This window comes from Cicer arietinum, chromosome 2 (genome assembly GCF_000331145.2).
Source record: "Cicer arietinum cultivar CDC Frontier isolate Library 1 chromosome 2, Cicar.CDCFrontier_v2.0, whole genome shotgun sequence".
Classification (NCBI taxonomy): domain Eukaryota; kingdom Viridiplantae; phylum Streptophyta; class Magnoliopsida; order Fabales; family Fabaceae; genus Cicer; species Cicer arietinum.
In genome coordinates this window covers 41,383,195-41,397,779 of record NC_021161.2, presented here as the reverse complement: position 1 = coordinate 41,397,779, position 14,585 = coordinate 41,383,195, and the positions used below count along the sequence as shown (strand labels likewise).

General features: G+C 31.2%; 1 protein-coding gene across 1 annotated transcript; it reads left to right on the top strand.

The window, feature by feature from the left end:
• Positions 1–568: 568 nt before the first annotated feature.
• Positions 569–4,965, top strand: CYP73 (trans-cinnamic 4-monooxygenase). Its single transcript, NM_001279222.2, has 3 exons — positions 569–1,388; positions 1,943–2,076; positions 4,164–4,965. The coding sequence occupies exons 1-3, from the start codon at positions 604–606 to the stop codon at positions 4,763–4,765; spliced, it is 1,521 nt and encodes a 506-aa protein (NP_001266151.2). The 5' UTR covers positions 569–603; the 3' UTR covers positions 4,766–4,965.
• The last annotated feature ends 9,620 nt before the right edge of the window (positions 4,966–14,585 follow it).

Genomic DNA, 14,585 nt, shown 5'->3' with positions numbered 1-14,585 from the left:
TCTTACAAAAGTCAATCCAACCATGAACTATTCATTCAAGAGTTTGGTGGTAAGAGAGAATGCAAATTTTCCAGTACCTTCTCGATTTCACGAAGTAACATAACAACAATAACAATACAAATTTAATTATTTTTTCTCAACTATAAATTTTCTATTACCTACACTGTCTCCAAAACATCAACTGTAACAACAGTAAAAAATCAAAAATACTTTTTATTACACATTTATGACATAAAAAATATATTAATATCTAATAAAAATAATTTAATGAAAATAGTATTTGCTTTTATTTATTTATACACTTTTAATATATAAAAACATAAAATAAATAAAAATAATAATTGTCTATATTGTAGTGATTACACTTGTTAATATAAAACCTTATAAAGCACACTTTATTTAAAAAATGACAAACTGCAATTATACATACTACATCCAAAGACACACTATCGCCACAAACTCCACCTACCCCTCCCAATAACTCTACCTAACCAAAGCCCAAATATGTCACCACAATCATCACAAAACCATCTATAAAACCACACTAACATTTCCATTACCCCAAAACACACTCAAACTAAAAAACACCATTCATTTCCAACAATGGATCTTCTCCTATTGGAAAAGACCCTTTTAGCCCTTTTCATCGCCGCCACTATCGCCATCACAATTTCAAAACTCCGTGGCAAAAGATTCAAACTTCCACCAGGTCCAATCCCAGTCCCCGTCTTCGGTAACTGGCTTCAAGTCGGCGATGATCTCAACCACCGTAATCTCACCGACTTAGCAAAACGGTTCGGCGATATCTTCCTCCTTCGTATGGGTCAAAGAAACCTCGTCGTAGTTTCATCACCTGAACTCGCAAAAGAGGTTCTCCACACTCAAGGTGTCGAATTCGGTTCCCGAACAAGGAACGTTGTTTTCGATATCTTCACCGGAAAAGGACAGGATATGGTTTTCACCGTTTACGGTGAACATTGGCGGAAAATGAGAAGAATCATGACGGTGCCGTTTTTCACAAACAAAGTTGTTCAACAGTACCGTTTTGGATGGGAATTTGAAGCTCAGAGTGTTGTCGACGATGTTAAGAAAAATCCAGAGGCGTGTTCGAGTGGAATTGTTCTTCGGAGAAGATTGCAACTTATGATGTATAATATTATGTATAGGATTATGTTTGATAGAAGATTTGAGAGTGAAGAGGATCCTTTGTTTGTGAAGCTTAAAGCTTTGAATGGTGAAAGAAGTCGTTTGGCTCAAAGCTTTGAGTATAATTATGGTGATTTTATTCCTATTTTGAGACCCTTTTTGAAAGGTTATTTGAAGCTTTGTAAAGAGGTTAAGGATCGTAGGTTGCAGCTCTTCAAAGACTATTTCGTTGATGAGAGAAAGTAAGTTTTTTTTTCCTTCTTTTAATTTGGTTTGTTAGTTTTGTTTTTTATTGTTTCCAACCACATGATTCATTTTCCTAACATTATTTTAATAACATTTAAAGAGGTGAATGGAAGAGTTTAGTTGTGAGGAAGTTTTTTCTTTTGGGTGGAAAGGTTAAGTGAATTTTATTTTCCTTTCTAAATGTGCAATGAAATGAATATCTTGATTATGTATTAAATCATTCAGTAAAAATTATGATGTAGTTTCTTTGCACTGCTAATTGATGTTTGATCTATGGAATGAATGAATATCTTGATCCTGAATTAAATATTCAAGAATTTGAGATATGAAACAAACATTCACTTACTATATTGTAACCATAGGTTATATATTTTTTGGCTTGAAAACCAGAGTCTGTTTAATTACAATTGTGGGCTGTAACATAATGTATTTTTGTCTAACTTACTTTTTTGTTGTTAGTAAGAAATGTGTTAGATTTTGGTTGATATGTTTTGGCAAGATTATTAGTATAGTTAATAAATTAAATTAAATTATTTGGGAATTAAAACAGGAAACTTGGAAGCACCAAGAGCACCACCAATGAAGGACTGAAATGTGCTATTGATCACATTTTGGATGCTCAACAGAAGGGTGAGATCAATGATGACAATGTTCTTTACATTGTTGAGAACATCAATGTTGCTGGTAAGATACTCATATGTTTTTTATCCAATAGTACTGCACGATTTATGCTTTATTTTATTTTAATTTTTCTATTTGTCTGTTAATATTTGAAATAATTATTTTAAGGAAATCAGAATTGAATTTTATTCACATACTATTTAAATAAAACAATTATTTTAATAATTAATCTGAGAAAACATATATAGGGGTGTGTTGTCGGAAAAGTAGACACCTTAATATATTGTCATTTTAGTTAAGTTGTATTTTAGTGTGATTATTATAACCAACCGTCTATTAACAATTAAAACAGAATCTTAGCTTCCAGCCAAAAGAAAAAGAATGTTAGGTTTATACTAGCTTTTTAATTATGTGTAAAATAAACTATAAAACTAATAAGAATGTTAGCTTTATACTATAACTAAACAAATTGAACAATATTGGATCAATCTAATAAGAATAATTAAGTGTTCAATATATATTCTTCAAATAAATAATATGCTTAAGATTAATTTTGATGTCATACTCCTTTCGAAATATAAACAAAATTGTAACTCATTTTTAGAATACAAATTAATTAAATGTTAATAAATTATTTGTTATTTAAAGATAAATCTTAAAACTATTCATTATTTAATTTAATATAACCATTGATATTTTCAAAGTCCTAGTTTGTTAATCATGAAAGAAAAATTAAACAATTTATTTAATTTTTATTGAGATTGCAAAATTAAATGCATTCAATAATATTTTTTTAAATATATAATTTAATTTATTTTTACTTATAATCGATCTCAAAAGAATACATAAAATTTCTTAATATTTATATTGATAGAAAATACTATTATTTTTTATAAGTAAATATTAATAGTTAATATATATTTCAGAAAGAAAAAAAAAACATCGAACTTCGAACTTTTTGCATAACTGATTGGATATTCCAACCAAATCATTGGCTAGTCCTTACGGGCTGTTAATATGGACTGGTTTAAAGATGGGAATTTTAGTAAATTTTTATTTAAGTATTATATTTATATTAAACATAATTTTAAAAGGGTAATAAATGTGGACACGTGAATATTTAATTTGTCAACTAAATGAAGAAAAAGGGACACGTAGATTAGAGGAGAAAGGAACACGTAGACTAGCAATAATAAGTCATAAATAAAGAAGGGGTTAGGTGAATGATTCAACCGTTGGGTATTGGCCCATTCTTATCTGCCTTTCAACTTGTGCATATTCTAATGTCACTTCTTTAGAGGTAGTTGATCTTTTTTGGGGACTCGATCTAACCTTCAATACTTTTTTCTTTTCTATGAGTGTGGGGATAATCATTTGTCCAATTCAACACTTTTCGTGTGTCTTTATTTAGAGATAGAGATTAAGTTAGCACTTTTTTAAAATCAAAAGAGTGTGCTCAATTTTAGATTAACTTTGCTTATAGGGTATCCATTTCAACTTTTTATGAGTACCTAAAATTTACTTGTTGAAGTCAAATTGGAATTACTTTGATTCGTAGTGATAAAATGTAACATTTATGGTGTTGAAAATTTATACTATTTATTAAATTTGCTTTAAGTGTAGAATATTTAAATTCAAGTTACTTCTTTTTAAACTCATTATAATCATATATATTAATATTGATTCTAATTAACATCAAGTTGATGAAGTAATGATCTAATATACACTTTGTGGTATCGTGGCCAACAAATTTTGTTGGTGCACCTACTACCTCCCAATAAAGGGGTAGTCACCAAATTTGTTTGGTGCACCTAACTTCCCTATATAAAGCCGCAGGGTCATTGCTTAATTGTTTTAATTTAGACTAAAGTTAACATGAAGAAAATGAAACCCTCCTAACTTAACCAAATATAATGTAACAATATATATAAGTGAAACTTGTTACATCTATAATGTAACAATATATATAAGTGAAGTGAAAATTGACTTTTTCTAATATATTCTATGATAATATACAAACTTTTATTGTCATTTTTTTTTTATTAAATGTCAACTTTTTTAGGCAATTAAATGAGACGCCACATAAAGGTGTTTGTGAATAATTATTATTTTTTTTTCTAATGTACAAAATGTCATGTTTTTTGAAACAGCAATTGAAACAACATTATGGTCAATTGAATGGGGCATTGCTGAGCTAGTGAATCACCAAAAGATCCAAAACAAAGTAAGGGAAGAAATTGATAGAGTTCTTGGACCAGGACACCAAGTAACTGAACCAGATCTCCAAAAGCTACCTTACCTACAAGCCGTAATCAAAGAAACACTTCGTCTTCGAATGGCGATTCCACTCCTCGTCCCACACATGAACCTTCACGATGCAAAGCTCAGTGGTTTTGACATCCCGGCCGAGAGCAAGATATTGGTCAATGCGTGGTGGCTCGCAAACAACCCGGCCCAATGGAAAAAGCCCGAGGAATTTAGGCCCGAGAGGTTCTTAGAGGAAGAGTCTCATGTCGAGGCTAATGGAAATGACTTTAGGTACCTTCCGTTCGGCGTTGGTAGAAGGAGTTGTCCTGGAATTATTCTCGCTTTACCGATCCTCGGTATTACTTTGGGACGATTGGTTCAGAATTTCGAGCTTTTGCCTCCTCCGGGACAGTCTAAGATCGACACGGCTGAGAAAGGAGGACAATTTAGTTTGCATATACTCAAACATTCCACCATTGTTTGTAAGCCAAGATCATTTAATTAATTAGTCCTCACATCAATAATACCCTTTAATTTGTTTTACTTTACTCTACTTTGTGTAATGCATATTTCAATGATTATGTGGGAATGTTGGTAATATATCATTTGGCTTTGCAAATGTGTAGGTAAATAATGTTGTTTTTGTGTTTGTCCCATGTAAATCTTTGAACTTGAAGTGATGGTTTTGAGATGATTCTGGAATAACAGTTGTTTCTAATGAGCTTGTTCCTAATATTTTCTGATGAATTAATATTGTCATATTGAAATGTCAATTAATTTTTCTTTTCAATTAAGATTTTTTAACACTCTTTTGAGATCATGTAAATAATAATAATAACAACTATTTTGTTTTCCTTATTTTTAGATTTCATATTTCTTTTTGTTTCTTATTATTACATCACTTATATAAAATTATCAAATATGAAAAGTGCATTTGTGGGGGTTAAAAGTGATGTATTGAAAATCAATACCTTATATAACTAAAAATTTGAAGTACTTTATTGGAGTTAAAAGTGCATTTGAGCTTATTATTTTTTTGTAAATGAAAAATACCAAATATTAAGGTATTAATTTTCATTTGGTCCTAAATCCACTTGCTCTCAAATCGATACTCTTAATGAAATTAATGATATTGAATTAGCAAAAAAAGAATATTTTCTTTCTAAAATCAAAGGTGGGGAAAAGGGAGAAGTAGCTAGATATGGGGCAATTCTCACCTTCCATTGTTTTGTTTGTAAGTGGCAACCAGTGATATATAATTGATGAATGTTTATCTACTATCAATTTTTTTTTAATTTTTTATCGGATTTTAATTTTTAATAAAATAAAATACATAATTAAATCGTAACTTTTAATAGTATATTTAGAGAGGGAAACAAAATATAAAATAAATGAACATTCATTTAATAATTTGTCTAACAAACACGAGGACCGATAGACACCTCATAATTTATCAAACATTGGAGACTATTAGTTAGTCTAATAAAGGTCAGCCCAAGTCAATAAGATAGGGCTCTGGGCCCACTTTTCTTCTTTCAATATTTTGAAGTAGAACTTTTATGGGTATAACTCAGGTATAATCCCACATTTTCATTGTTTTCTTCAACACATTTCCTTTTTCTCACATTTTCTTCTTCCTCTTTCATCATGATGAACATTTATTTTTTATTAATTACCATAAACATATTCCTTTTATATGAAGAAATGCAAAATTCTGCACCATAATTTATAACTTAAGAATATAAATTATAACTTAACTAATTAAAAAGGTGGATTAGGAGAAAGTTTGTTTGCCTTTAGAGAAGAGTGAATTAGTAATTCGAGATTTAAAAGTTTTTAATAAAACTCTATTGTGTAAATGGCGTTGGAGGTTAAAAATAGAGTCAATGAGCCTATGAGTTAAAGTGTTGATCAATAAATATAGAGGAGGAATGGTTTGATAAAAAATTATTTAAAACTATTGGAAATGAGAGTAATACTTTATTTTACAATGACCTATGGTTGGTTGGTGGGGTTTTGTGTGAGAAATTTAGTTGGTCATTCCATTTGTCTTTGCAACAAGAGGAATATGTAGAGGTTATTATGTTAGAGATGTTGTGATTGGAGGGTGTTCAAGGGTGGAAATGGTAGATGTAGTTGTTTGTGTGGGAGGAGGAATTACTGTTGGATTTGTTTTGGTGACAATACTGCAAGACTTTAATAGTGAAGTTGTTCATGAAGATTATATGTAGCAAATTCCAAAGCGTGTTGTTACACTAGCCTTTAGGTTCGATTTGCCCCCACCAATCGGATGCAAATGAGATAACCAGCGAATCCCCTTCAGAGTACTTTGGAAAACCTTGATATGATTTGCACTTTCGCACCAAGAGTATCTTTCAATAGTATGTTACAAAAGAATGATTCTTATTCTTTACTCATGCATTAGAAAAGAATAAGATGACTTAGCATATATGAATAGGTGAGAAAAGTGGATGGCAATTAGTAGAATTCGTGTTTTTATTCTGTCTAAAGTGACCCTATTTATAGGAAAAATAATGTCACTTGAGAAAAAGTTGCAATTATTGGTTCTGCCACTGTTTACGAACATATAACGTTCAGTTATTTACTGAAGCATTGCACTAGTCTGTTGGTTAATCAGTGCTTCTCCTCGTGTGAGGATTCAGGTTTGAATCGCTGCTATGCCTCTTCATTTTTAATGACCAATCGTGTCTTCTCAAGGCGGAATTTATTCAAAAAATAAGGAAGAAGCAAGGTTCAAAATCGTGACCTTATGTTTCCACACAATGAACACAACAACTAAACCAACAACAATTTCATGTTTATTATCACGACTTATACATACATATATTATCCAATATTTTGGAAATATCTCACAATCCCCCACCATTTTCAAAATATACTTAGTCCCATAATTTTGGAAATATCATAGTTTCAGATAATGGTATCTTACGATTTGAACCACTACTTAGTAAGCTATAGGTTCCACTTATTCCGAATAGATTGGTAGACCAGCTTTGAACCAGTTATTCATTAGAACAAGTGTGCACAACTTACACATGAAATCTCGGTACTATCGAAAGAATTATAAAGATGACACATTTATTAAGGCCTTGTGTCATGTACCCTTTTCATGAAAATTTAAGAGTCAAGCCCTTTAACTCTTCGAAGCGGCCTCACTTCATCCTCACATAGGTAGACTATATCAAAAATACACCCATAATATGTATTTCAGCAAATTTATGCTATATGTCTATTAAGAGTAAAACTCAACCTTCCAACTTTATACTTATGGTCCAAGTACTTTCAACCTTTGGGATGTATCTATATTCAAGTACTTGCAATCATTCTAATAGTGTACTTTTATCATTGAACTCAAGACTTGATGTTACTCAAGTGTGAGTCGATTTTCCACCATTGATGATTAATTAGATATGGGCTTGAGTCCCATCCCCAATGATGTCTTCAACACCATGTCCCTTGTCAGACCTTTCGTCAAAGGATCTGCAAGATTCTTTTCAGTTCTTACAAACACTATGGATATTACTCCATTTAAAATTAAATCCTTTACATAGCTATGTCTTAGACCAATATGTCATACTTGGCTATATGCTTTGGATAGTGTGAATTGACTATCGCATGTATGGATACTGGTGTCATTGGCTTTGGCCAAATTGGTATCTCATACAACAAATTTCTTAGCCATTCTGCCTCTTTACTTCTTGCAGCTAGGGCAATAAACTCTGCAGCCATGGTGGAGTCGGCAATGCAAGTTTGTTTCTTTGATCCCCAAGAAACTACACCTCCACCAAGGTTGAAGATCCATCCACTTGTGGAAGCATGATCCTCAACATAAGTTACCCAACTGACATCTGTATATCATTCCAAAACTGAAGGATATCCACTATAGACTAAACTATAGTTAATTGTTCCTTTCAAATATTTTAATACTCTTTTAATAGCCTGCCAATGTTCTTTACTTGGATTGCTAGTATACCGACTTAATCTACCTACAACATACGCTATATCAGGTCTGGTACAGGTCATGGCATATATCAAGCATCTGATTACTTTTGAATAATCTAGTTGTGCCACAGGGCATCCTTTATATGGTTGTAAACTAACATTTTGATCAAATGGGGTAGTAACAGGTTTACAATCAAATTAATCAAATTTCTTTAGAACTTTATCAATATAATGAGATTGAGATAAACTCTGCAGCCATGGTGGAGTCGGCAATGCAAGTTTGTTTCTTTGATCCCCAAGAAACTACACCTCCACCAAGGTTGAAGATCCATCCACTTGTGGAAGCATGATCCTCAACATAAGTTACCCAACTGACATCTGTATATCATTCAAAAACTGAAGGATATCCACTATAGACTAAACTATAGTTAATTGTTCATTTCAAATATTTTAATACTCTTTTAACAGCCTGCCAATGTTCTTTACTTGGATTGCTAGTATACCGACTTAATCTACCTACAACATACGCTATATCAGGTCTGGTACAGGTCATGGCATATATCAAGCATCCGATTACCTTTGAATAATCTAGTTGTGCCACAGGACATCCTTTATATGCTTGTAAACTAACATTTTGATCAAATGGGGTAGTAACAGGTTTGCAATCAAAATAATCAAATTTCTTTATAACTTTATCAATATAATGAGATTGAGATAAACCAATATTTACTCCATCTCTAATGATTTTAATTCCTAAAATCACATCTGCTTCACCTAAATCTTTCATATCAAAATTTTTTGATAAGAAAGTTTTAGTTTTTTCTACCTCATCTAAATTGGTGCCAAAGATTAACATATCATCCACATATAAACAAATCATAACACCATTTCCATTATGAAATTTACTATAAATACACTTGTCAGATTCATTTATTTTGTATCCATTAGAAAGCAAAACTTTATCAAACTTTTGGTGCCATTGTTTGGGTGCTTGTTTTAACCCGTATAAGAATTTAGTCAATTTACACACTTTATGTTCTTGCCCTTTGATAGAAAATCCTTCAGGTTGTTTCATATACACCTCTTCATCTAACTCTCCATTTAGGAAAACAGTTTTAACATCCATTTGATGGATTACAAACTTATAGATAGAAGCTAGTGCCAAAAGCACTCTTATGGATGCAATTCTTGCAACAGGTGCATAAGTATCAAAGTAGTTGATACCTTCTTTTTTGTGTAAACCCTTTGGCAACAAGTCTAGCTTTGAATTTATCAATGGTACCATCAAATTTCATTTTCTTCTTAAAGATCCATTTACAACCTATTGGTTTGGATCCAGGTGAGAGGTTTACCAATTTCCAAGTTTTATTCCCCATGATTGAGTCCATTTCCTCATGGATGGCTTCTTTCCAAAAGGAAGAGTTTTGAGACTTTATTGCCTCTTCATATGTGTATGGGTCACTTTCTAAATTGTAGCAAATTGGTCTATAGCTGTTACTGGAATCATTTGTACCTTCTACAAGGAACATAAAGAAGTCTAGGCCATAATCTTTTTCTTTTCTGCCTCTTTTACTTCTTCTGGGTTCTGAACATGTCAAAGTATCATTATTAGAGACATTATTTTCTAGACTTTGTACACTAGAACATGAAGTTTCCTTGGGATGTGGAATTGAGTTAAATATATTTTCTTGAAAAATTGCATCTCTTGACTCTCAATCACTGTGTTAATAGGATATGAGTCATTAGATTCAACAACCATGAATCTATAGGCCTTGCTATTTTCAGCATAGCCCAGAAATACACTTTCAATTCCTCTTTCTCCCAATTTCTTTCTTTTTGGTTCAGAAACCTTAACAATTGCTCTACATCCCCAAACTTTCATATAGTTAAGATTGGGTTTTCTTTTCTTCCAGAGTTCATATGGGATTATCTTGTTCTTTTTATTGGGAACTCTATTTAGCAAATAACATGTAGTTAGCATGGCTTCACCTCAATAACCTTTAGATAAACCAGAATAGGATAACATGGCATTCAACATTTCTTCTAATACCTTATTTTTCCTTTCTGCAATTCCATTTTGTTGTGGGGAATATGGTGCAGTTGTTTGATGCACAATACCAGTGGACTCAAAATACTCAGGATGATAGAACTCTCCTCCCCTATCACTTCTAAAACACTTAATAAAAGTTTCATGTTGAAGTTCTACTTGTGCTTTAAATATTTTAAATTTGTCTAAAACTTCATTCTTAGAGTGCATTAAATAAACATAACAAAATCTAGAGCAATCATCAATAAAAGTGACAAAATACTATTTACCACCAATTGTAGGCCAACCATGTAAATAGCATACATCAGAGTGAATTAAATCTAATACCTTATAACTTCTTTCAACACTTTTAAAAGGTTGTCTTGTGATTTTAGTTAGCATGCAAGTAGTACATGAATTTGAATTTTTATCAAAAGTCGAAATTAAATTTGATTTCACCATATCATTCAATTTTCTAAAGTTAATATGTCTTAGTCGCATATGCCATAAATCAAAAGACTCAACAATATAAGCAGAAATCATATTATTATTATAGTTACTGATAACATTACATTTGAACATATTCTCACAAAGGTAACCCTTTCCTACAAACGTACCACCTTGAGAGAGAATAAATTTATCTCCCTCAAATGCACATTTGAAACCAAACTTATTTAGTAAAGGTACATAAATCAAGTTCTTCCTAATATCAGGAACATAAAATACATCTTTAAGAGTAAGTATTTTTCCAGAAGTGAATTCAATCTCCACTGTTCCTTTTCCTTTGACTTGGACAGTTGATGCATTTTCCATGTACAAAATACTTCCATCTTCTTCATTAATGGTCTTAAATAGTTCTTTGTTTTTTAACACATGGCGGGTAGCACCAGAGTCTATCTACCAAGATTCAACATCTTCAATCATGTTGAGTTCAGAAATGACAGCAACAAGATTATCTTTTGTTCCACTTGAATTCTTCTCTTTGTTCTTCTTTTCCAAGAACCTACACTCATTTTTATAAAGTGTCTTGGTTTTCCACAATGATAACAACTTCCTTTTTTTTTTTTCTTTTCTTTCGTTGTTCATTATTACCATTGTATTTTTCATGAGATTTATGAAAATCTCGATTTCTTTTCTTAAAAGATTTGCTTGAATTTCCTTCCTCCATTACATGGACATTTTCATGAAAAAATTGGTTTTTAGTATCATCTTATTTACGATACTCTTCTTCTAAACGGAGGTGATTACCCAATTGCTCAAGTGATATGTCCTCTTTCTTATGTTTCATAGATTTCTTGAAATCTTTCCACGAATGTCGAAGTTTGTCTATTATGGAGGATATAATAATCGTTTCATCCATGTGCATTTGATGTTGTTTGTAGTTATTAAGAATACATTCAATTTCATGCATTTGTTCCATTATTGATTTACTATCAACCATTTTATAATTATTAAATTGAGAAACAAGAAACTTCTTACTTGTAGCGTCTTCTTGCATGTATCTTGACTCTAATTTCTCTCATAGTTCTTTTGCAGAGATGCTACTTTGATATATATCGGACAAGGAGTCAGACATTCCGTTGAGAATATGTCCCATGCATATATAGTCATCATTGTCCCACTTCTGTCTTTCTCTTGTTTTTGCTAATGTTTCCATTTCCTTCTCCAGCGGTCTTGTGGTGTGCAGAACATACACCACCTTCAAAGTTGTTAGAAGGAATTTCATCTTTTCCTTCCAACGGATAAAATTTCCTTCATCGAATTTCTCCAACTTCATAAAATTAGAAGTCATTTCTTTGAGTGATGCAGCCATTGATTGAAAATAAAGTCGAACCTAAAGATTGTTGGATCTGTTTTGGTGACAATGCTGCAAGACTTTAATAGTGAAGTTGTTGATGAAGATTATATGTAGCAAATTCCAAAGCGTGTTGTTACACTAGCCTTTAAGTTTGATTCACCCCCACCAATCGAATGCAAATGAGATAACTAGCGAATCCCCTTCAGGGTACTTTGGAAAACCTTGATATAATTTGCACTTTCACACCAAGATTATCTTTCAATAGTATGTTACAAAAGAATGATTCTTATTCTTTACTCATGCATTAGAAAAGAATAAGATGACTTAGCATATAAGAATAGGTGAGAAAAGTGGATGGCAATCAGTAGAATTCGTGTTTTTATTATGTCCAAAGTGATCCTAATTATAGGAAAAATAATGTCACTTGAGAAAAAGTTTCAATTCTTGGTTCTGCCACTGTTTACGAAGGGCTAAACCAACAACAACTTTATGTTAATTATCACGAATTAGACATACATATATTATCCAATATTTTGAAAATATCTCACAATTACTAGAGCAATGTAGCATTTTATTGGCTAACGTTCATTTGGAGATTAATGTAGTAGATAAGTGATCGTTGAATAATACGCAAGGAGGATTATATTGGGTAAAGGAGACGTATTTTGTGTTTTGGGATGAGTTTGTTGCAAGTGTCACCGCACCTCCATTTCAAGATTTAGTGTGACATTCTTTTGTTCAATAATAATTATCATTATTTATGTGAAAGTTGTTATAAAATAGGTTACCTACAAAGGATGATTTGTTCCTTCAAATAATCATTTCTTTAGAAGATCAACAATGTGTAGCAGGTTGCAAGGAAGTTGAAATAGTCTGTCATTTTTCTTTGTGTGCTCTCTTTTTAGATTCATGTGGTATGATAATTTGAAGGGGTTTGGACTATCAGATGTGTTTTATATGGATGCAATCAATTACGCTAACCAATTTAATGATATGTTTCCATGTAGTCGTGTAATGCATCAAATAATATAGTTTGGTTTGCAGTGACGTGGATGATTCAGAAATCAAGAAATTAGGCGATTTTTCGTTCGCATGTTTTGAATGTAAATATTACTAGTGAGCAGGTTAATCTTTTAGCATGGAGATGGATCAATTGCACATAAAAAGATTTTGTTATGAGTATAACCAATTGTGCTATCAACCCTAAAAATGCATTGGCATCACTTGTAGTTAATTGTTTTGCTTCATGTTGAGTAGCTTAGTTTTATGTTTCATATTTGTTTTAATCATACGGTAGAAATATTGTAAAATTTATTGTTCTAAACACTTCTTGTGTTTAGAATGTTTCTTTAATATATTCATTTTTATTTTGTTAAAAAAACTTAACAAATTAAAATGGAATGAAAAGAAAAACATAAAGTGAAATGTAAAAATAATTTAAATTAAAGATTAAACATATAATTTAATCTAATTTTAAGAACAACACTAGTTTGATAATTACGTTTAACAACTCTACTACTTTGATACCTTATCCATTTAATGTGTTATCTTTGTTGAGTGTATTTACATCTACGTCTACATCTTCCAATGCATTAATACTAGAGAGTGAATTTGTCACAAAAAAATTTCAACAAACTAATTGAAGAGACTAAGGCCTATATAGAGATCTCCCACAAGCACCATGAAGAGACTTAGACCTCTTACACACAACTTATATCATGCACATTCATCTAATTTGATATGAACTTAGAAAATATTTGTACGTGATAAAATTGAGAGGAGCTTTCAAAACGTTTATAAAAATATTTGTTAAAACATGGAAAGTTGTTCAACAAAATACATGTTTGTCATAAAGTTGATTGAGAAACAATTACCCAAATTATTTTCATGGTAATAAAGTGATGAAAAAAAAATTATCCTTTAATATTGGCTCAAGTGTGCACATGAAAAACATTCAAGTCTTTATCAAATGATCATCTTTTGGTGGACTTGGCTGCATATGAATATGTGTTCAAGATTAAACAAGCACTAAATTCATCTAATTGACATAGTGGACATTGTTTGGTGTAATAATGTGTCTAATATGCAAAACATATTATATATAGAAGAGGAATATCAACTCAAAGAATATTAGATGTATGAGTTTTTCCGTGCTAACAAATCTATTTTGAAAGACTTAAATTTCATATAAGATGATATGAAAATGTCATCATCTGTTTATAAGAGAGTTTCTTGCAAACCTAACAACAAGAGATAACATATTTATTTTCTCGAGGATTATATAGAATTGACTTCAACAATAAATATACAACAAATTGTATACAATTGATCACTATTGATTCTACTAATTGATTTTATGAATATCTAGAATCAAATGTTTATCTCAAAAACACTTCCAATACAACAACGAATATTTGAATATGTGAATCAAAGAAGGAAAATAGAAATTTGAGAGTTGGAGATTAAAAAATAACATTCTTTCATAGAAAAATTTCTTAACACTATATGAGTTTAATATTTATATCCTTTCTTTGAGAG